Genomic DNA, 20835 nt, shown 5'->3' with positions numbered 1-20835 from the left:
TAGGTGCTATGATATGATGATGATCGCTAGCCCTACGTGTACTATCCGCGCAGGGCGTACGCGGAGAGACGCGAGGAGGTGTCGCACACGAAGAGCCAATCGCCGCCGCCGCCGCCGCCGGCGTCGGCGCCGCGGCACGTCAACGCGTTCACCTTCCGCCCGTGCGCGGTCTCGCACACGAGACCGGTCGCCGCGGGCGGTGCGGGCGCGGCGTCGGCACCCGCGTCGGCACCCGAGTCGGCACCCGAGTCGGCCATCCCCGCGGCGACGCGCCAGTCCCACAGCTTCACGACGCCGTCGTTCCCGCCCGAGAGCACCCTGGCGCCGTCGAAGCGCCCGGGGAAACGCACCGCGGTGCACGCGGACGCGTGCCCGCCACCGCGGCGTCCCAAGAACACCGCCCTCCTCGCGCCGCCGAACGCGCCGCCGCCGTTACCGCCGCTCGCGTCGCCGCCGCCGCCCGCGCCGCCGCGCTTGGACTTCCCCTTCCCTCCGCCGGCCCCTCGCGCCGCCGCCGCCGGAAGGTCCACGTCCACGAGCGCGACGGTCCCGTCCCCGCACGCGGCGGCGACCAGCCGTCTCGCGCGCGGGTCGAGCGCGGCGCCGCATTCGACCGCGGACGCGACCGCGACCGCGTGCACCATCGGCGGGTTCATCGCGTTCGACGTCGACGCCGCCGCCGCCGCCGCGTCGTCGTCGTCGTCCGCCGCCGCTGCCGCGTCGTCCTCCGCGGCGAGGTCGCTCACCCTCCAGCTCGCCACCGCGCTCGCGCGGCTTCGATCCCACTTCACGATCGCGCAGTCGAGCCCGCCGCTGACGACGTCCCACGGCTTGTGCTCGCGGAAGCACGCGCCGGAGGCGATGTTGGAGTGACCGCCGACGCGTAATCGCTTGAGAAGTTTCCCGTCGACGCTCGAAGGCGACGAGACGTCGACGGCGACCACCTCGCCGGCGTCGTCCGCGCACGCCATGGCGCCGCCCTTGGCGTCGATGACGATGGAGTTGATCTCGTCGGCGTTGAACGCGTAGCGATGCAGCGGCGACCCCAGGGCCGAGCCGCCGCCGCCGGACGACGGTGATGTCGATTTCGATTTCGATTTCGATCTCGTCGTCGTCGTCGTCGACGGCAGCGCGCGAAGGTCCCACGCGTCGACGCGCGCGCCCGACGCGCAGTACAGCGCGTGCGGTCGCGTCGGGTTGAACGCCACCGCGTTCACCGCGTCGTCGGCGTCGAAGCACCCGGTGGACGCGCTCAGAGCGTGCGCCGTGACGCGCGAGGACGGCGCGCGGAGGTCGAAGACGAGCGCGGTCGCGCGCTCGCCGCCGACGACGATGGTGGCGCCGTCGTCGTGCGGAGAGAGCGCCGCGCAGAGGAGCGACCCGACGCGCATTTCCTTCGGCGCGGCGAGCGCGCGCGTCTTCTGCATGACGACGGACGCGACCGCGAGAGGCGCGGCGCCCTCGCGCGCGCGTCTCGAAGTGCCGCCCCGACGCGCGCGCGCCAGGCGGCGAAAAGCGCACCTCGAGCGCGCGGCCGCACGCCGCGCTCGCAGCTTTTCCCTCGGACGACGCGAGGCGGGCTCGGACGCCGCCCGACCTACGACGCTCGCCGCGTCGTCGTCGCCGCCGCCGCGCGCGCGTCACTTCGCCGCCGCGCGCGCCCGCCGCGCCGTCGCCGCCCGCCGCCCCGCCGCCCCGCCGCTCCGCTCGCGCGCGTCGCGTCGCCGATCGAGGCGAGCGCGGCACCGCGACCGCGCCGCCGCGACTTCTATCACACTCTCGCCGCTCTCTCGCGCGCGCGCGCCGCGCCACGACCGGTTTCTCTCTCCCTCCGTCCTCGCCGCCCGCCGCCCGCCGCCCGCCGTCGCGCGCGCGCTCACCGCCCTCCCCCTCCTCCCCCCACCCCGCGACAGAGAGACCGCCGCGCGTCATGGCGACCACGCCCGCGCGCTCGTCGTCCTCCCCGGCGAAGCTGCTGCGCGCGTCGTCCGTCGGCGGCAAAGTCGGCGACGACGCGTCCGAGGACGTCGCGCGCATCACCTGGGCGCGCGCGATCGGGGTCTTTCACCTATACGTGCTGTGGCTCATCGCGGATCTCGTCGGGCTGTAGGGTTGCCGACGCGTCGAGCCGCCCTTTCAACGCACCTTCCTTCCGACTTTTGGTTTCCCTTGTTCCAAGAGTCGCGCTTCCTTCCTTCCTTCTCACCCCGCGCGCTCGTTCCGTCCCGTCCCCGACCCTACCATCCGCGCGTTCGCGCTCACCGCGATCGTGAGCGACCACTGGATCGTCCCGAGCGGCGGCGCGCTGCCGTTCATCTCGCGCGCGGGCCTGTGGGCGGTCTGCTTCACGGACGCGGCCACCGAGGCGCAAGGCGCGTCGGTGGTTTTTTTGTTTTTTTTTGTTTTTTTTTCGCTCGGTACGGTTTCGATCCGATCGACAAACTGAATGGACTGGTGTTTGTTTCAACAGGCCGCCTCGAAGCCGGCGTCGCGTCGTTCGACACGATCAAGAAGTGGTGGGACACCGTCAGCGACGCGTACTTGGACGTCCCGGAGGACGAGAGCGCGCTCTTGCAGCCCGGGTGCACGCGAAACGTGTCCGAATTTTTCGCGCACGTGTGGGGTCAGGTGCGTTCTATACACTGGTTCCCATACGACCGCGTCGGCGAGGTGGACGCCGATCCTTAAGGACTTTGCCCGGCGCATCTCTCCGCCCACCCCTCGCTTTCAATCCCCGCCCACGACGCCTTTCAACTCCACCTGACGCCTTTCAACTCCACCCCGACGTTCGCTTGTATGGAACGACCCTCAGGACAGAGTCGTGTGGCTCGAGATCATCCGCGCGTTCGCCATACTCTTTCTCTGGTGCGGCCTCCTGAAGGTCGTCGTCGTGACGCGGACGTACTGCTACGCCAGCGCCGGGCGGTGGCTCTCCTCCGCGCTGGCCGTGTTCCTGGGCGTGACGCAGTTCCTCTTCGGCGAGTGCGCGTGGTTCCTCGTCCTGGCCATGATTCGCCGCGCCATCTCGGACGCGCCGAGCTACGGGTGAGACCTGACCTGACTGATTTCCATACGTCCTCGCGTTCGCGTCGCGCGTCGTTTCTTAAGGCGTTCTTTCGCGCGCTGTGAACCTCACGTTTTAACACGTGGGAATATTATCCACCAATGATATGATCGCGCGACTGACACGTGTCTTCCCTCGACCGCTCGCAGCGACCGAGGGACGTTCGAGGACTACGAGGGGTGGTCGTTCTGGACCTTCTTCGCCGCCGTGCACTGGATCTTACTCGTCACGACGCTGCCGCTGTTCATCGAAGCCGCGGCGGGGTGTCAGGGCGAACGGAAGAAACGCATCGACGGCGCGCGCGGGTACACCGACTACGGCGGTGAGACTGCTAGATAGACCGCTCCCCGTACGCTCCGTGATGTTCGCCGTTACCGCGCGCGCGAGCGACTGACGAGCGTTTTCCCTCGACCACTCGCAGGCGGCGGCGGCGGCGGCGAGTACGCGGCGCTGCCCGCGGCGCCGCCGACGAAGCGCTTGACGTTCGACACCGGGGGAACGGAGATCGTCGAAGAGGACTCCGCGGCGACCGCCGCCGCCGCGTGAGCGAGAGTCGAGAGAGAGAGAAAAAAAAAAGAGACGACGTCTCGAGTGTTTGGTCTTTGATACCTTGTCTAAGTGCCTGCTTTTTACATACAGTCCGGCTATGATACACACGGACGCTGATACCGATACCGCACCGCGCCGTCGCGTCGCGCGTCATCGCTCCCGGCGGCTCGCCGAGGGAGCCAACCGCGCGCGCGGCTGCCCTGGCTCTCCGACGACCTTTTCCCTCCAATCCGTCGCCTCCGCCGCCGGCGCCGGCGCGCCCGCCCCCCACGTCATGCCGTGATCCTCGTGCGCGCCGTCCTCCTTCCCGTCGATGTCGCGGAACGATAAGCTCCCGTCGCCGTTCGCGTCGAGCTCTTCGTACCGCGCGGCGATCGAATCGAAGTCTTCCTTCGTCGAGCGAGTCATCGCGAGGAGCATCGCCTTCGTGAAGTCAAACTCGGAGACGTACCCTTTGGCGCCGCCCATCGCTTTCAACACCGCCGGGCTCAACTGGACGCGGTTCAACCTCTCGTTCGCCTTGGCGCGCATCGCCGCGGAGGCGTAGACTTCAAACACCTCGCACAGCGCCCACGCGACGAACGCGACGCCCGCGACGGCGTAGAATATCCTTAGGGTTGTTCCATACGAAGCGACGTCGGGGTGGAGTTGAAAGGCGTCAGATGGAGTTGAAAGGCGTCGAGGGCGGGGTTTGAAAGCGATGGACCCTGGGCGGAGAGAGACGCCGGGCAAAGTCCTTAAGGAACGGCGTTCACCACGCGAACGCGGTCGTATGGGAACCAGTGCGGGAACGCACGTGAACAGCCGCCCGGTTTTGTCCGTCGGCGCGTAGTCGCCGTAGCCGACTCCGGTGAGCGTCGCGACCGCCCAGTACGCGCTGTTGACGTACCCCCAGTCGTCCTCGATCGCGTTCATGACGAGCGCGCCGAACGTCGCGAAGCCCGCGAGGACGAGCGCGGCGAGGATCAGACGCTGGTTTCTGAGGTACTTCCAGACGCGCTTAATCTCGTCGGCGACGTTTTCGACGACGTCGCGACACGCGAAACAGGAATCGTCGTCGTCCTCGGAGCCGCTGAACGACGAGTACCCGTCGCTCGAGTCGCTCGAGCCGCCGTTCGGGTCGATCAACTCGATGACGTGTTGCGCGGGCTTTCGCGACGTCCCGCCGGCGCCGCCGCCGGCGCGAGCGCTCCGAGATCGCTCCACGTTTGTCTTCAACTTTCGCAACTGCGTATCGATCTCCGCGCGCCTCGCGCGATCCAACTTCATCGCCATCTCGCTCTGATGGCGGAGGACGTACTCCGCGAAGTACCCCGCGCACGCGGCGGCGATCGCGCACGCCGCGAGGATGAACGCGATGGTGACGATCTTGCCGTCGGTCGACGAAGGTCTCACGTCCCCGTAGCCGATCGTGAGGACGGTGCACACGATGAAGTACGCCACGTTCGTCGTGCTCTGCCACAACGGCTCCGACTCCGCGTCGAACCCGTGCCGGAACACGACGTAGAAGACGACGAGGTAGACGACGAACGCCGGGAGCATCAGCGACGCGACGGGGACGCCGCATACCGTCCACGGTCTCCCGTCGTCGTCTTCCCTGTGCGCGCAGCATTCGCGCTCGGCGCGACGTCGCCGCCGCGCGCGTCTCCGCCTCTCGCGCTCGTCGATCGCGAACGCGCCTCTCGAGTCGTCGTCGTCGTCGCCGCCGCCGTCGTCGTCGCCGCCGCCGCCGCCGCCGCGCTGGTACCGCGAGCGCATCGACGCCGCGCGCTTCATCTCCACCTTGAGGGGCTTTCCGCCGGACTCGTACCGAAACTCGCTCGGGCGCATAGACGACCGCGCCGCCATCTCCTCGTCGACGTCGCCGCGGTCGGCGTCGCCGCGCTCCTCCGCCTTCTTCGACGTGTTGGAGCGCACCAGGAGCGGGATCGAGTCGCCGCCGGGGGTCGTCATCGCGGCGCGCGCGCGAAGAAGTGATGAAGGGGGCGACGATTCGAATTGTTATCAGGGTGTTATTATTATTTTCTCAGCGCCCCGTTATACCCGTGACGGGGGGCCACTCCGCGCCGCGCCGCGCCGCGGGACGACGCCGGGTTCGCCGCGGTTCGCCGTCGTCGTCGTCGTCGTCGTCGTCGTCGTCGTCGTCGTCGTCGTCATGTCCGCGACGTCCGCGATCGCCATCCTCGCGGTGTTCGTCCTCCTCGACGCGTGCAAGCACTGGATCTCGCACGCGCGCGGCACCGGCCACGCCTGGCTCTTACAACAGGACATCATCGCGCTGCGTCGCTCCATCGCGCGCGGGAGCGCGTCGCCGCGCGCGGCCGCGGCCGCCGCCGCCGCGGCGGCCGCGCCGTCCGACCCCGACCGCGCGCGTCCGTTCGTCTCCGTCGCGCACGCGCGCGAGCGGCTGCTCCGCGACAAGGAGCGCGCGCTGACGCGCGCGCAGACGCCCGCGCTGCGCCGCGCCATGTTCCTCTCGCACTACCTCCACGTCGCGAAGGGCGTCTTCGGCGTCGGCGTCGTCCTCGCGCTGTGGAGCGGGGACGAGCCGCTGTTCGAGGTGCAGCGGAACGCGGTGTGGCCGCTGGGGCGGTGGCTCGCGGCGCCGCACGGGCAGAGCTGGGAGGCGGGCGCGGTGGCGGTGACGCCGTGGACGCTGCTGTCGGGTGCGTTCTGTGTACCACTATCTGATGCGAACGTTTGCGTTTTTCACCCATCGCCCGGTTTCAACATTTGATCGCGTCCCCTTTCGACTGACCGTTGAACTTTTCACATGGTCATCAGCGGCGGCGTCGGTGGCGCTGTGCGAGGGGGTGGTCGGGCCGCTGATCGTTCGCGTCGTTCGAGCGGCGGGCGGGGGGGGTAAACGCGGGGAGCGGTTCGCCGCGTTCGAGAGCGAGAGCGAGAGCGATCGAGAGAGCGACCACGCGCACGTCGGCGCGCGAGGAGGAGGACGGGGAGGGTCGAGGAAGACGCGGTGACTCGCTTAAGTTGTTAACCACGTGTAGTCTAAAATAAATATGGTACCAGACGCGCGACGACAAATGATGGCACTGATGACGTCGGTCGACGCGTCGCGTCAGATCTGTCGTCGCGCGCTGAGCGTCGCGCGCGCGAGCGCGGGGTCGAACGCTTTCGAGGTCTCCCTCGCTCTCCCGTCGTCGAGCAACCGCGCGCGCTCGTCCCCGACGTTTCGAACCGACGATTCGAACCGACGCGGAGGCCGCCTAAAGTACCCGGAACCCGCGGTACATCGACCGCTCGAGCTCGAGGAGCTCGGCGAAGCGTCCCAAACGACGCTCGAGCTCGAGCTCGAGCCGCGCCTCCCCGCCGACACGAGCCGCTCGATCGTCGCGAACGTCCGCATCTCGTCGTCGCGGTCGCCGTCGCCGCTCGACGCGACGCGGCGCGGCGTCCGAGGCGTCCGGCGATCGTCTCTTTCGCTCCTCCCGGCGCTCGCGCCGCCGTTCTCTACACTGGTCCCCATACGATCCCGTTCGCGTTGTGAACGCCGTTCCTTAAGAACTTTTCCGCCGCCGCCGCCGCCGCCGCTCCTTCCGCCGCGCGAGTCCGCGGTGTCCAGGTACCTGCGCGCGACGTCTCTGGAGTGCAAGACGAACTTCTTCTCCCCGAGCGGCGTCCGCGCGTCCGCGAACGACGCGAACGACGCGAAAGAATCGCGCGTCGTCGTCGACGACGACGACGACGCCTTCGCCGGCGCGTTCGCGCGGCGGCCGTGGAACGGCGACGAGTTCTCCTTGTCGGGGAGGTCCGCGGGCTCGCTCGGCGGCTTCGAGTTCGGCGCCGCCGCCGCGAATCGTTTCGCCGGCCGCGCGCGGGATTTCAGCGCGCGCAGCGACGCCTTTACCGCGGTGCGCGGCGGCGCCGCGTTCGGCGGTTCCGGTTCCGGCGGCGGCGGCGGCGGCGGCGACGACGCTTCGTCGTCCGAATCGTCGTCGTCCGAATCGTCCAAAGGAGGCGGCGGCGGCGGCGGCTCGTCGTCGTCGTCGCTCTCGCTCTCGCTCTCGTCGTCGCCGCCCTCCTCCTCGTACGAGCACTTAGTCAGCCGGCGCTCCGCCGTCGCCGGCGCGTTCCACCGCGCGTAAATCGCCGCCCGCCGCGCGCTCTTCGGCGTCGCCGGGAGCCCGTCGTACGTCGTGAACCCGGTCAAGTCGACGTCGGACGGGGTGACCTTCGTGAGGTCCAGCGTGGGTTTGATCGAGTTCGCGAGCGTCATCCCGCCGTCGGCCGCGATCGGCGGCGTCGCCGTCTCCGACGCGCGCCGCCACGAGCGCGCGTCTTCCTCGGTTTCGTCCAGCATTTCATCCTCCTCGTCCGACGAAGACGAGTCCGCGTATATCGCCCTCGCGCTCGCCCTCGACGCCGCGGACGCCGCCGTGGACGCGGGCGCGGGCGACGCGACGCCGCGTCCGACGCCGCCGGATCGCGACGCGACGCACGCCATCGCTCCGCCGCGGCTTCCGCACGATTCCGCCGGCGGCGGCGACGGCGGCGGCGTCGGCGGCGCGTCCTCTTCCGCGTCCGCGTCCGCGTCCGCGTCCGCCGCGCCCCTCGGCGCGGGCGCCGGCGTGAACGGCGACAGCGGGTTCATCGCGATCGCTTCCAGCCCCGCGGCGCGCTTTTGAAGCCGGAATATCTCCTCCTCGAGCGACGCCGAGAACAGCCCCGGGGGCGTGACGAGCGGCGTCGGCGGTGAGAGAAGCACACTGGTCCCCATACGACCGCGTTCGCGTGGTGAACGCCGTTCCTTAAGGACTTCGCCCTTCTCCACGCCGCCCGACGAGGACGACGACGTGGACGGCGGCGTCGCGTCGCCGAGGTCCGCGCGCAGGTCGAACGCGTCGCGGAGGACGCTGTCCGGGCTCGGCGGCGTCGTCGTCTTCTTCTTCGTCTTCGTCGTCCGCGACGAAGATTCGTCGTCGTCGTCGTCGTCGTCGTCGTCCGTCGCGGTCGCGCGCTTCGCCCTCGAGCGCCGCCGACGCATGAGCAGCGCGCCGCACCCCACGCGCGCGGACGACGACGTCGACGCGCGCTCGGACGTTCGCGCGGCGGCGGCGGCGGCGGCGGCGGCGGCCTTCTCGTCGTCGTCGTCGTCTCGCAGGTCGTCGCTCACGTCGTTCCTCGAGATCCGCTCGGGCGTCGACAGCGACGACGTCCGTCTCGTCGTCAGCGTCCGCCGCGCCGTTCGCGCCGCGCGTTTCGCCCTCCTCCACAGCGCGCTCGCGGCGGCGCTCGCGCGCGCGCGCGCGCCCTGCCGCGGCGCGCGGCGCGCGGACGACGCCATCGCGCGCGCGGAAGCGCTGTGCCGCGGACGCTCTCGGAATCGACGAACGGACGAGGAAACGGCTCGATGTCGACCGACCACATTCCATCGAAATTTGCGGGAGGGTTTCGATCAAAATAAATTCTGAAAGGGTATTTTTCATCGCAAGAGCCGATCAAAAGCGTGATTCACCTTAATTATTAAAACGCGTCGGCGTCGCTCCATTCTCTCTCCTTGCTCCGGCGCGTCGCCCCCGCCCCGTCCGCGAACCCTCGAACCCGCGAACCCGCGACCCGCCCGCGCCAACGGCTCACCTCACGCCTTCCCCATGATCCTGTCGAAGAACGACGCGCCGCCGCTCTTCCCCGCCGGCTTGGCGCCCTCGCGGTTGCTCCCCTCGCGCAACTCCTTCGCCAACGCGGTCAGACGCTCCAACCCCTCCTCGGGCGTGGGCGCCTCCCCCAGCGCCCTGACGAGCGCGCTGCCGACGATGACGCCATCCGCTCCCCACCCCACGACCTGCGCCGCCTGCTCCTTCTTCGAGATCCCGAACCCGACCGCGACGGGCTTGTCCGTGACCTTTTTGACGTCGGGGTGGAGTTCAAAGGCGTCAGAAGCGGAGTTGAAAGGCGCCGCGGGCGGGGATTGAACGCGAGGGGTGGTGGGCGGAGAGAAACGACGGCAAAAGTCCTTAAGGATCGGCGTTCACCACGCGAACGCGGTCGTATGGGAACCAGTGTGAGAACGGACCTTTTTGAGACCGCTCACGAGCTCCTGCACGCGGCTCTCGACGTTGGTTCGAACGCCCGTGACGCCCGTCACGGAGACGAGGTAGATGAACCCGTTGGACGCCTCCGCGATCTTCGTCATGCGCGCCTCCGGGGTCGTGGGCGTGGACAGCAGCACGAGGTCGACGCCGTTCTTCGCGCAGATGGCGGAGAGCTCCGGGGTCTCCTCGAGCGGGATGTCCGGCACGAGGAGACCTTTCGCGCCCGCGGCCGCCACCGCCTCGACGAACGCCTCGAACCCGCGCTGATAGATCGGGTTGAAGTACGTGAAGAGCACGATCGGCGCTTTGGTCGTCGGCGAGACGCGCGCGAGGAGCGCGAGCGTCTTGTCCAGCGTCGTCCCCGCGTTCAGCGCGCGCGTCGCCGCCTGCGCGATCGTGGGACCGTCCGCGAGCGGATCGCTGTACGGCACGCCGAGCTCGATGACGTCCGCGCCCTCGTCGTCCAGGATCGCGATCGCGCGCTCCGTCGCGTCGAGGTTAGGGTCGCCCGCGCATATGAACGGGATGAACGCGCACTGGCCGCGCTTCTTGAGCGCGGCGAACGTCGCGCCGATGGAGACGGTCTTGACGACCGGGCGCTTGGTCGATTCCGTCGTCGTCGCGGTCGCTCGCGGAATCATCGTCGCGACGGCGCGCGGGTTGCGGCGGCGGGTCGCGGCGGCGCCCGTCGCCGCGGGCGGCGGCTTCGCGAGGAGCCTCGCGGGGGATGCGACGGGAGCGGCCATGGCGATGACGACGACGAGGCTGCGCGACGCGTCGCGCGGAGTGCGCGCGATCGATCGCTCGCGCACCAGGATCTCGACAGGTGTCGTCCGCCGCAATCTGATCCTGATCCTCCGGATACCTCGTGGTCGTATGATCTTTTAGTCACGGACCTCGCCCTGTACAGTACTGCGATCAAGCTACACGGAGATCTCGATCTGCTCGCCCCGAAAGCTCCGACGCGACGACGGGACCGCCCGACCAGTCGGACGGCGCGCGCTTCCTCCCTCCTTCGCCGCCGCCGCCGCCGCATGTCCCGCGCGTTCGCGACCGCCCCCGCGCCGTCCTCGCGCGTCGCGCCGCCGTCGCCGTCGAGCGACCGCGCGACGACGTCGCGCGCGAGACGCGCGTCCGCCTCGGCGTCGCGAATAACGACCACGACGATGGCATCGGCGTCGACGCCCCCGGGGGCCGCTCCTCCCGCGTCGTCGTCCTACTCCGGGCACGTCCCCGGGTTCCGCGCGCGCGTCGCGGAGTGCAACGAGATCACGCCCGCGGACGTCGCGACGTACACGCCGCTCGTCGTCGCGGGCGTGGAGGTGGGGCTCATGCAGCGCGCGTTCGCGGACGCGCTCGTCGCGCACGGCGACGGCGTGTTCGCGATGGAGGAGGGGAAGGAGGACGCGGACGCGTCGTCGCCGTCGTCGTCGTCGCGGTCAACGATCGTGACGCTGGACGCGGACGCGACGATGACCGCGGACGCGCGCACCGCGGTAGTCGCGCCCGTCATGACGTCCCTTCGCGACGCGGGCGTGATCGAGGGATGGAGGGACGAGCTGTTTCCGGTCAACGCGGGATACGGCTCGGAGAATCTGCTCCTCGTCGAGCGCGCGGCGGCGTCGCTGCTCGGCATCCGCGCGTACGGCGTCCACGTGAACGGCTACGTCGTGATGCCGGACGGGAGCAAGGAGCTGTGGGTGGCGCGGAGGGCGAAGAACAAGCAGACGTTTCCGGGAAAGTTGGATCACGTCGTCGCGGGAGGCGAGTTCGTTCCAGACTGGTCCCCGTACGACCCCGCGTCGGACGCCGTCTCTCGAGGACGGACTTTTCTCGCCCGTCTCCTCTCTTCTGGTTCAACGTTTGACCGATCGCGGTCAAACCCGCCTTTCGACTGACCGATGAACCATCGCCGACGCGCAGGGTTGCCCGCGAACATGCCGCCGGGGACGTGCGTCGTGAAGGAGGTGCGTTCTATACAAAAGTTTTTCACCCATCGCCCGGTTTCAACATTTGATCGCGTCCCCTTTCAACTGACCGGTGAACTTTTTTTGTATGGAACGCACCTCACAGTGCGAAGAGGAGGCGTCGATGCCGCCGGAGTTGGCGAAAAACGCCAAGCCCGTGGGCGTCGTCACGTATAACCAGAACTACAACGGCTGCTGCAAGAGAGACGTGCTGTTTTGTTACGACGTCGAGCTCCCGGAGGATTTCGTCCCGGTGCCCGCGGACGGCGAGGTGCGCGGCGCGCGTTTTATCGTCGTCGTCGTCGTCGCGTTTTTTCGTTCTTATTAATCCTATAGACTCCGCGTTCACCCTTTTCATCACCTCGATGGTCCATCTCACGCTTCCTTCGTCGTCCAGGTCGAGGGGTTCGAGCGGTACACGATGGAGCGCGCGATGCGGACGATATCGCAGACGACGGAGTTCAAGACGAACTGCTGCGTCGTGATCATCGACTTTTTCGTCCGACACGGTTTCGTCGCCCCGGAGGAGCCCGGATACGCGGAGCTCGTCAAGAGTCTGCGGTCGTGACGAGTACGCGTGCTTTAGGGCCTACTATCTTCTATCTTATATCATCTACTAACATGACTGATGTCTAAAAGTCGAACTCGTCGTCGTCGTCGTCGTCGTCGTCGTCGTCCGGTGGCGGCGGCGGCGGCGGGCCCGGCGACGCCTCGACGTCGACCTCTCTCGCGACGCCGCCTCCTCTCGGCGACTCCGCCGCCGCCTCCGCCGCGACCTCTCCCGCGACGTCGACGTCTCCTCTCTCTCTCTCCACCTCCGCGCCCTCCTCATCCTCCTCCTCCTTCTTCTCGATGAAACTGTCGTCCTCGGTCCCGACCACGTCGCCGTCGTCCGCCTCCGGTTCGTACCGCCGCAGTCGCGTCCGCAGCATCGACAGCTCGCGCGTCTTCTGCTGCATCAATCGTTTCAACTGCTGAAACTGCGCGCTGTCCTGCACGCGCGATCCCGCGTCTCTTCGCGCCGCCGCGAGATCCGCGCGGAGCTTCTCGCAATCTCGCGCCGTCGCGACGTCGACGACGGTCTCTTTCACGATGACGGTCTTGCCCTTGCCCTTGCCGACGTCGAACGCGAACTCGTCGTCGTCGTCCTCGACGGGAGTCATCCCAACGCGCAGCGCCGCCCGCGTGAAGTCCGACGCCGGCCTCGACAGCGCGACGCGCTCGATCGCGCGCATCTCCTCCAGCACGCGCGCGTCCTCGAGCTGGTGCGCGTCGAGCGTCATGGCGCGTCCGCACCCTCGCGCCTCCGCCTGCGCGAAGAGGAGTTTCAGCATCGCCGCCGCGACGCGCGACGCGCGTTCGAGCTCCGTCGCGACCAGCTCGGACGTCTCGCGCGAGAGGTCTTCGATCAGCGCTCGCACGTCGTCCCTCGTGAAGACGCTGTCCGAGAGCTTGTACTCGAGCGCGTCCTCGAACGGCGCGGCGACCTCGCGTTTCGCCTCCTCGCGCTTCGACGCGGCGAAGCGAAGCCACGACTGGATCTGGAGCTCGCCTCGAGACGTGACGGTCGCCTCGGCGAGGTCGAGGTCCTCGATCTCGTCCTCGGGGTTGAACCTCGACGTGCCGAGCTCCATGGCGCCGTGCGTCTTCGAGGAGGGAGAAGCTATGATGACGCGCGTCCGTCGCGTCGCGTCGTCGCGCGAGGCGCGCGGGAGAAGTGACGCGACGCGAGCGCGACGAACGGTCGTTTCGATGGATATAAAATTTCTCAACAGAATAAAATCTATGTTCTCTGTCCGTCACTCCTCCTCCTCCTCCTCCTCCTCCTCCTCCTCCTCCCGCGCGACCTCCCCGACGACGAGCACGCACGGTGACAGATTCCTCCCCGCCGTGACCTCCGCCATCGTCCCCAGCGTCCCTCTGAACACTTCCTCCTCGCGCGTCCGGCCGTTTTTTATCACCGCCGCCGGCGCGTCTGACCGCTTCCCCGCGTCTCGCGCCAGGCGTTCGCACACGACCGGCAGACTCTTCCCGACCATCAAAAAAACGCACGTGTCTATGCCGTTAAACGCGTGAAAATCGATGCCATCCGGGTCGTGCGCGCTGCACACGACGTAGTGCTTCCCGTGATCGACGTGCGTGAGCGGGATCCCCGCGCTGAGGGTCGTTCCATACAAAAAAAGTTCACCGGTCAGTTGAAAGGGGGAGCGATCAAATGTTGAAACCGAGCGGTGGGTGAAAAACTTTTGTATGGCTAGAACGCACCTGAGCGGCGCCGCGAGCGCGGAGGACACCCCGGGGACGAGCTCTGCGCGCGCGGACTCGGTCGGTCAGCGAGAGAGTTTGATCGATTTGATGACGTGGACGTGGACGTGCGGTCGGTCGACGCGGAAGGGTCGCGACGCCGCGTATCGATCGCACCGTGCGCGCAGCCGCGTTTCCTCAGCGCCGCGCGCTCGGAGTGAACCCTCGAGAACGTGGACGGACACCCGCCCTTCAGTCGCACGACGCGCTTCCCCGCGACGCACTTGTCCACGAGCAGCGCGTCGATGTCCGGCTGCTTCCACGAGCTCCGTCTGCCGCCGCGCTCTGTCGCGTCGTGTCGTCGTGCGAAGGAAGGGGAGTGGGCGCGGGGTGATGAGCGGACGGACGGATGGAACGGAACGGAAGACGATCACACGCGACGGTGCCGACGCGGAAAAAGAACCTTCGACGCGGGTTGGGACGAGGGCGCCAGGGCGCGCACTTCCGACGTATATCCGCTCCGCGTCCGCGCGAGCTTCCGCGAGGACGTCGCGCTCGCTCGCGCCGAGGTCGTCGTACACGAGGACGTCGCACTCCCGCACGAGCCTGAGCGCTCGCGTCGTCATGTCGTCCATCCCGCCCGGGCCCGCGCCGACCAGGTGGACGAACCCCGACGACGACGACGACGACGACGACGACGGCGGCGCGCGGGTCGACGCGCGCGCGCCTCCGCCGGCGCGCGGACGCCGCCGCCGCGGCGTCGGAGAGTGGAAGAAGCGTCGCGGCGGCGGCGCGACGGACGCGGACGCCATGACGACGTCCGAGCGCGACGCGTTGTGCGGGCGGCGACGCGTTGTTAGATTTCCATCTGCCGGTCTGGTCGTCGTCGACGGCGTCATCGAAGCGAGGTTTTAGGTCAGTGACGACGCGCGCGATGGCGGCGACGACGGCGACGCGCGGGTTCGTCCCCGTCGCGGGCGACCGCATGACGCGAGGGCGCGGCGGCGGGCGCGGCGGCGGCGGGCGCGGCGGGCGCGGCGGCGGCGGGCGCGGCGGGCGCGGCGGCGGACGCGGCGACAGAGCGCGCTTCGGAGGGAAGGGCGGGCACGTGCGCCGCCCGGGGAAGACGAAGCTCCCGCCGCACGTCCTCGCGGCTGTCGAGGAGAAGGCGCGGCTGAGGCGGATCGACGAGCGCGCGCACTTCTGGGCGGAGGTCCAGGCCGCGATCGACGGCGAGGGCGGCGCGCGGTCGCACGGGCGATGCCTCCCGGACCGCGAGGAAGACCTCTTCCCTCGCCTCTTCGCGAAATCGTCGTCGTCGTCGTCGTCGTCGTCGTCGAGATCGGCGTCGGACGCCTTCGACGCGGCGCACGTCGCCGCCGCGGACGCGTACGACGACATCCCGGTCACCGTGGACGACCCCGCGAGCGAAGACGGTAAGAGCGAAGACGTCGAGCCGCTGCCGACCGGCGCGGAGGGCGTGCGCGCGTTGGCGGACGCGCTGGATCGATTCTTCGACGGGTCCGACGGGTCCGACGGGTCCGACGCCGACGCCGCGCGGCGCGAGTTCGTGGACACCGCGACGCGAAGGCTCGGGTTCGAGACGCTGACCCCGGTGCAGCGGCACGCGATACCGCTCGCGCTGAGCGGCAGAGATTTGATATGCAGCGCCGCCACGGGGAGCGGGAAGACGGCGGCGTATTTGATCCCCGCCGTCGCGAAGACGCTATTCGGGACGCGCGGGGACGGGGACGGGGACGGGGACGGAAACGGCGGGAATCCATCCCGGGATCTCGGGGACGTCTCCTCCGGCATCTCCGCGGACGTCGCGGACGAGCTGTACGACGACCTGTTCGGCGAAGGCGGCGACAACGACGACGCGTTCGACCTCTTCGACGACGACGACGCGGAAGTGGCGACGGCGACCGCGACCGAGAGGAGAAAGCGCGGTCCGGGCTACGGCAGCCGACGCGTCCGCGCCGCGCCCTCTGAGGGTGCCGAGGAGGGTGCCGACGCCGACGCTGACGTGGACGACGCCGACGCCGACGCCGACGCCGACGCTCGCCCCCCGCTCTCCGCGGATGAGGTGCGTCCCACACACTGGTCCCCATACGACCGCGTTGGTGTGGTGAACGCGGATCCTTAAGGACTTTTGCCGGCGTGTCTCCCCGCCCATCCCTTGCGTTCAATCCCCGCCCACGACGCCTTTCAACTCCATCTGACGCCTTTGAACTCCACCCCGACGTTCGCTCGTATGGAACGGCCCTGAGATGCGTTTCCCCGGCGACTTTGACGACGTCGCCGGCGTCCGACGCGTCACCCCCGCGAAGCCGCGCGTCGTCGTCCTCGTCCCGACGCGCGAGCTCGCCGCGCAAGTCGCGCTATCCGCGCGGCAGCTCTGCTTCGGGACCGGCCACGTCGTCGCGTGTCTCCACGGCGGGCAGAGCGTGAAGCCGCAGCTGGAGCAGCTCGCGTTCGGGCCGTCGATCCTCGTGTCCACGCCGGGGAGGCGCGTTCATATTTCGCGTTCACACTGGTCCCCGTGCGACCCCGTTGGCGTGGTGAACGCCGATCCTTAAGGACTTTTGCCGGCGTCTCTCTCCGCCCAGGGTCCCTCGGTTTCAACGCTCGACCCTACGACGCCTTTCGACTCCACCACTGACGCCTTTCAACGAACGCCACTCACTCCAGGTTGCTCACGTGCGCGAAGGACGAGCCGTACGTCGACCTGTCTCGCGCGAAGATTCTGATCGTCGACGAGGCGGATCAGATGGTGGACCAGGGGTTCGAGCCGCAGGTCGCGGAGCTCGTGACCGACGCCGGGATGCCGCGCGGGAGCGAGCGGCAGAACTTGATGTTCAGCGCGACGTTCCCGCCGGGGGTGAAGCGGCTCGCGAGCGCGTTGATCGCCGGCGACGGATTAAGGCGCGTTCTATCTCACACTGGTTCCCATACGACCGCGTCGGCGTGGTGAACGCCGATCCTTAAGGACTTTTCCCGGCGCATCTCTCCGCCCACCCCTCGGTTTCAATCCCGACGCGCCTCGACGCCTTTCAACTCCAACTGACGCCTTTCAACTCCACCCCGACGTTCGCTTGTATAGAACGCCCCTAAACGCGCGATTCGCGGGCCCCCGCGCGACGACCAAGCCGTCGCCGTCGACGGTCGCGGTCGGGAGGGTCGGCAGCACCGTCGCCGGGATCGAGCAGCGCATCGTCCTCTGCGCGGACGCGTCGCGCGAGCGCAAGCTGGATCTGTTGATCGCCGTCCTGCGCGCGGTTCCGGACGCGCGGACGCTCGTGTTTTGTTCGAGCAAGGGTACGTGCGCGTGGGTGCGCGCGAAGCTCGCGGAGATCATCGAGCGCGACCGTCAGGCTGCGCTCGCGGCGGCGGCGGTGTCGGGCCCCAAGACCACCGAGGGCGGCCCCCCCTCCGAAGCCAGCGGCTTCTTGTTCGCCGCGGAGGAGCTCCACGGCGACTGCTCGCAGGGCGCGCGGTCGCGCGCGCTCGACGCGTTCGCCTCCGGCGCCGCGCGCGTCCTCGTCGCCACCGACGTCGCCTCGCGCGGTTTAGACCTCCCCGCCGTCGCGCACGTGATCAACTTCGACCTCCCCACGGACGGACGCGATTTCGACGCGTACGTGCACAGGATCGGGCGCACGGGACGCGCGGGGCGCGACGGGATCGCGACGTCGTTTTACGTCCCCGGGTTCGGCCACGACGGGAACGGCCCGGTGTACGTGGCGTTGCGGGAGCTCATGGCGGAGACGGACCAGAGCGCGCCGGAGTGGTTTCAGTCGTGCGCGGACGCGGCGGGGCCGCCGCCGGGAGGGCGGGGGTACATGCGCGTGGGAAGAGGGAGGGGAAGAGGGGCGGGAGGAGGCGGGCGCGGGCGAGGACGCGGATACTGAGAGCACCGGTCGATCGGATAGTCTACGGTTCGCGGCGCTGAGGTGCGTTCTATACACTGGTCCCCATACGACCCCGTTGGCGATGTGGACGCCGATCCTTAAGGACTTTTGCCCGATGTCTTAAATCATCATACGACGACGACGACGACTAATAACCTTACTCATCACGACGCGCGCGCTGTCCCTCGCTCGTCCCTCCGTCACCGCGCGCCCGCGTCTCTCTTCTTGTGCGCCTTCACCCACCGCCTCAAGATCCCTCGGTGCCGCAAGACCGCCTCTCGCTCCGCCTCCTCCGCGCGGTCCCACGCGTCGTTGAACGCGACGGTGCACTCGCCGCCGCCGCCGCCCTGCACGCACGCGATCTCCGCCTCCGCGGCGTCCTCCACGATCTTTTTGCGCGTCTCGTGCGCGCTCTTAACCGCCGCGCGCGCGACGGTCTTCTCGTCGCTGACGTCCGCGCCCGCGGCGGCGGCGGCGAGAGACGCCATCTCGATCTGTTCCGCCTCCTCGAGGAAGGCGACCGTGCACTCCGTCTGCTGCGCGACGCCCACGGCGTTCGCGACGCACGCCATCTCGCGCTCCGCGGCGAGGCGCTCCATCTCGCGCAGGGAGAGGTACATCTCCGTCGCGGTGGGCTTTGACGACGCGCTCTTGCTCGCGCGGAGGACGACCGCGGCGCCGCGGGAGAGATGGGGGCGCGCGGACGAGCAGCTTGAAGACGCGGAGGATGATAATCCGTTCCGGCCGCGAGGGGCGCACGGGAACGCGCGCGAGGCGCGCGCGGTCGCGGCGGGCGCGCGCGGCGCGCCCGCGCGAGCGCGCGTCGCGGTGGTCGTGACGTTGGATGCGGCGTGCATGGTCGCGCGGCTCGCGCCTCGCGGTGTGTTCGAAGCGACGCGTCGTACGCGCGGCTGACGCGGATGCGTGACACCCTGGCGATGGCGCGGTCGGTCGGCCTCTCGCGCAAAAAGAAAGTCAAATCGCAATCGTTTCGCGCCATCGCGAACGCCGCGCAGATGCCTTCCGCGCGCCATCGCGACGACGGCGACGACGCGACGCCGCTCGATCTCGATCTCCACATCCGCGCCTCCGAGGAGTCGTACGAGACGTTCCGCGCGTCTCTCCCCGGCGCGACGGGCGGCGCGAGCGCCGCGGCGTCCGCGATCCGCGACGCGCGCGCGGGACGCGCGGGACACGACGACGACGACTCGACGACAGCCTCGCTTCGCGCGTCCTCCTCCATGCCCCCCGCCGCGAGCCCCGGCGGCGACGCCGCGAGACGCCGCGGCGAGCGATCGACGCGCGAGGAGCTCTTGGCGCTCGAGCGCGAGATCGACGCGCACGAGGCGGCGATCGCCGCGCGCGAGCGCGCGCTCGAGGACCTCCAAGCGAGCGCGCGACGATCGGACGCGTTCGAAGACGATCGCGTCAAGCTGCGCGCGTTCGGCCGCGCGCTCGAGGCGTACGTGGCGTCCCCGAACGCGGACGGCGGCGACCTCGCGGACGCGGAGGCGGCGCTGGACGCGCTCGAGGCCGCGGCGGCGCCGCTGTCGAACGCGATCTTGAGCGACGCGGTGAGGCGAAGCGCGGGAGGAGGAGGAGGAGGAGGAAGAGCCGCGGCGGGGGCGCCGGAATTCGACCCCGCCGACGCCGCCGACGACCACAGCGACAGCTCGGACTACGACGACGAGGACGACGCCGACGACGAGGAGAGCGACGCCGCGAGGGCGGCGCTGCGCGCGGCGGTGACGGAGGAGAAGGAGGAAAAGAGACGCCGCCGCGACGAGCGCGCGTCGCTGCTGTCCAACGCGGCGGGTGGGAAGATCACGTCGTACGGATCCGTGGGCGGCGGCGGTAAAGATGGCGGTTTCGGACAAGAACAAAACGTCGGACAGAATACGAGGACCGCGACCGCGACCGCGACCGCGACCGCGACCGACGACGGGTGGACAGACTGGCGCGGGGACGAGTCCGCGGACGTCGTCTCGCCGTTCACTCTGGATCCGCGTTTTACTCTTGATCGCGGCGACGACCGACGCGAGACGCGGCCGCTGTCGCATAAACTGTCGGATATACTGTCCGACGGAACCGGGACCGGGAGAAGGTTCTTCGACGCGCGCGAAGGCACCCCCGAGCGGTGGGACGGCGGATCCCAGAGCGAGGACGACGCGATGTGCGCGAGAGAAGTCGGACGCGCGAGCAGCGCGATGCTTCGACGCGCGCGGAATCAGGCGAGCGCGTCGGGCAGTCCCGACGTCGGAGAGGGCGATCGATCGACGACGACGACGACGACGACGACGACGGCGGCGACGACGACGAGCACGGCGAGCGGCGAGCTTCGCAAGATCAAGTGCGGGAAGTGCGCGGCGACGTTGAAGATCGCGTCGAACGTCCCGGTGTTCCGGTGCCCGAAGTGCTCCGCGAAACTCCGCGTCCCCGGGGCGGCGGCGACCGCGGCGGCGCCGACCGCGGCGAAGAGAGAAGGTCCCGGGTTCTCCCCCGAGATGCGCGCCACCGTGAGCGGCGTCGACGGCGTGTCTTCGTTCGGGTGGGGGTCCCGACCGTCCGCGACGACCGCGGCGGCGCGGCTCGCGTCCGCGGAAGCCGCGACGATCAACGCGGCGGCGGCGAGAGAGAAGGAGCGACGCGACCGACGCCGACGCGCGGCGGACGCGGACGCGCAGAGCGCCGGCGGCGGCGAACGATTCGAATCGGGCGCCGACGTCATCGCGAAACACATGGCGGAGGCGAAGGCGTTGCGAGAGACGGAGGCGAGGGCGGAGAGGGCCAAGGCGGCGGCGGAGAGCGCGGCGGCGGACGCGAGAGCCGCCGCGCGCGCGGAGCTCGAGCGTCATCTGGAGTTTTCGATGAGTCTGGAGGATGTCGTCGACGAGCTGGCGAGGGCGCACGCGGACGCGGCGAACGCGGCGGAGCGCGCGCTGAACGCGGCGTACGCGAGCGTCGCGGTGGGATCGAGTAAGCTCTAGCTACGTAGAATAAGCGCTACGACGTACTAAAGTACGAAAGTACTTCCGTACTTCCGGAAG

The 20835-nt window shown here is 69.3% G+C and overlaps 13 protein-coding genes across 13 annotated transcripts; 6 read left to right on the top strand and 7 right to left on the bottom strand.

Annotated features, from left to right (window-relative positions):
- Positions 1–41: 41 nt before the first annotated feature.
- Positions 42–1427, bottom strand: MICPUCDRAFT_51576 (uncharacterized protein; the record flags this gene model as incomplete). The annotated part of the gene is made up of 1 exon (XM_003061849.1): positions 42–1427. One exon carries the CDS (start codon positions 1425–1427, stop codon positions 42–44), a length of 1386 nt encoding a protein of 461 aa, XP_003061895.1.
- A 1580-nt stretch (positions 1428–3007) lies between these two features.
- Positions 3008–3610, top strand: MICPUCDRAFT_41840 (uncharacterized protein; the record flags this gene model as incomplete). Its single annotated transcript, XM_003062060.1, has 3 exons — positions 3008–3045; positions 3214–3386; positions 3486–3610. The coding sequence occupies 3 exons, from the start codon at positions 3008–3010 to the stop codon at positions 3608–3610; spliced, it is 336 nt and encodes a 111-aa protein (XP_003062106.1).
- A 51-nt stretch (positions 3611–3661) lies between these two features.
- Positions 3662–5155, bottom strand: MICPUCDRAFT_69870 (voltage-gated ion channel superfamily; the record flags this gene model as incomplete). Its single annotated transcript, XM_003061848.1, has 1 exon — positions 3662–5155. The coding sequence occupies one exon, from the start codon at positions 5153–5155 to the stop codon at positions 3764–3766; it is 1392 nt and encodes a 463-aa protein (XP_003061894.1). The 3' UTR covers positions 3662–3763.
- A 613-nt stretch (positions 5156–5768) lies between these two features.
- Positions 5769–6350, top strand: MICPUCDRAFT_51573 (uncharacterized protein; the record flags this gene model as incomplete). Its single annotated transcript, XM_003062059.1, has 1 exon — positions 5769–6350. One exon carries the CDS (start codon positions 5769–5771, stop codon positions 6348–6350), a length of 582 nt encoding a protein of 193 aa, XP_003062105.1.
- A 342-nt stretch (positions 6351–6692) lies between these two features.
- On the bottom strand, positions 6693–8918 carry MICPUCDRAFT_51572 (uncharacterized protein; the record flags this gene model as incomplete). The annotated part of the gene is made up of 1 exon (XM_003061847.1): positions 6693–8918. One exon carries the CDS (start codon positions 8916–8918, stop codon positions 6693–6695), a length of 2226 nt encoding a protein of 741 aa, XP_003061893.1.
- A 156-nt stretch (positions 8919–9074) lies between these two features.
- Positions 9075–10307, bottom strand: MICPUCDRAFT_35499 (uncharacterized protein; the record flags this gene model as incomplete). The annotated part of the gene is made up of 2 exons (XM_003061846.1): positions 9075–9476; positions 9648–10307. The coding sequence occupies 2 exons, from the start codon at positions 10305–10307 to the stop codon at positions 9213–9215; spliced, it is 924 nt and encodes a 307-aa protein (XP_003061892.1). The 3' UTR covers positions 9075–9212.
- A 525-nt stretch (positions 10308–10832) lies between these two features.
- Positions 10833–12257, top strand: MICPUCDRAFT_51570 (thiamine pyrophosphokinase; the record flags this gene model as incomplete). The annotated part of the gene is made up of 4 exons (XM_003062058.1): positions 10833–11520; positions 11590–11633; positions 11740–11904; positions 12031–12257. The coding sequence occupies 4 exons, from the start codon at positions 10833–10835 to the stop codon at positions 12199–12201; spliced, it is 1068 nt and encodes a 355-aa protein (XP_003062104.1). The 3' UTR covers positions 12202–12257.
- Positions 12258–12265: 8 nt separating this feature from the next.
- On the bottom strand, positions 12266–13267 carry MICPUCDRAFT_41835 (uncharacterized protein; the record flags this gene model as incomplete). Its single annotated transcript, XM_003061845.1, has 1 exon — positions 12266–13267. The coding sequence occupies one exon, from the start codon at positions 13265–13267 to the stop codon at positions 12266–12268; it is 1002 nt and encodes a 333-aa protein (XP_003061891.1).
- A 165-nt stretch (positions 13268–13432) lies between these two features.
- MICPUCDRAFT_21172 (uncharacterized protein) lies at positions 13433–14689 on the bottom strand (the record flags this gene model as incomplete). The annotated part of the gene is made up of 4 exons (XM_003061844.1): positions 13433–13790; positions 13899–13941; positions 14055–14222; positions 14380–14689. 4 exons carry the CDS (start codon positions 14687–14689, stop codon positions 13433–13435), a joined length of 879 nt encoding a protein of 292 aa, XP_003061890.1.
- Positions 14690–14811: 122 nt separating this feature from the next.
- Positions 14812–16023, top strand: MICPUCDRAFT_51567 (uncharacterized protein; the record flags this gene model as incomplete). Its single annotated transcript, XM_003062057.1, has 1 exon — positions 14812–16023. The coding sequence occupies one exon, from the start codon at positions 14812–14814 to the stop codon at positions 16021–16023; it is 1212 nt and encodes a 403-aa protein (XP_003062103.1).
- Positions 16024–16147: 124 nt separating this feature from the next.
- Positions 16148–17788, top strand: MICPUCDRAFT_20852 (uncharacterized protein; the record flags this gene model as incomplete). The annotated part of the gene is made up of 4 exons (XM_003062056.1): positions 16148–16390; positions 16594–16806; positions 17027–17205; positions 17320–17788. 4 exons carry the CDS (start codon positions 16148–16150, stop codon positions 17786–17788), a joined length of 1104 nt encoding a protein of 367 aa, XP_003062102.1.
- Positions 17789–17886: 98 nt separating this feature from the next.
- Positions 17887–18662, bottom strand: MICPUCDRAFT_51565 (uncharacterized protein). Its single transcript, XM_003061843.1, has one exon. The coding sequence runs from the start codon at positions 18643–18645 to the stop codon at positions 17989–17991; it is 657 nt and encodes a 218-aa protein (XP_003061889.1). The 5' UTR covers positions 18646–18662; the 3' UTR covers positions 17887–17988.
- A 64-nt stretch (positions 18663–18726) lies between these two features.
- On the top strand, positions 18727–20775 carry MICPUCDRAFT_51564 (uncharacterized protein; the record flags this gene model as incomplete). Its single annotated transcript, XM_003062055.1, has 1 exon — positions 18727–20775. One exon carries the CDS (start codon positions 18727–18729, stop codon positions 20773–20775), a length of 2049 nt encoding a protein of 682 aa, XP_003062101.1.
- Between the last annotated feature and the right edge of the window lie 60 nt (positions 20776–20835).

This window comes from Micromonas pusilla (genome assembly GCF_000151265.4).
Source record: "Micromonas pusilla CCMP1545 genomic scaffold MICPUCscaffold_11, whole genome shotgun sequence".
NCBI classification, from domain to species: domain Eukaryota; kingdom Viridiplantae; phylum Chlorophyta; class Mamiellophyceae; order Mamiellales; family Mamiellaceae; genus Micromonas; species Micromonas pusilla.
Note: the sequence above shows the minus strand (reverse complement) of the source record. Positions and strands in the feature narration are given on the sequence as shown.

Bases quoted from the DNA above. Each gene is read 5' to 3' on its own strand.
- MICPUCDRAFT_51565 (XM_003061843.1), bottom strand. From the start codon at position 18,645: ATGCACGCCGCATCCAACGTCACGACCACCGCGACGCGCGCTCGCGCG.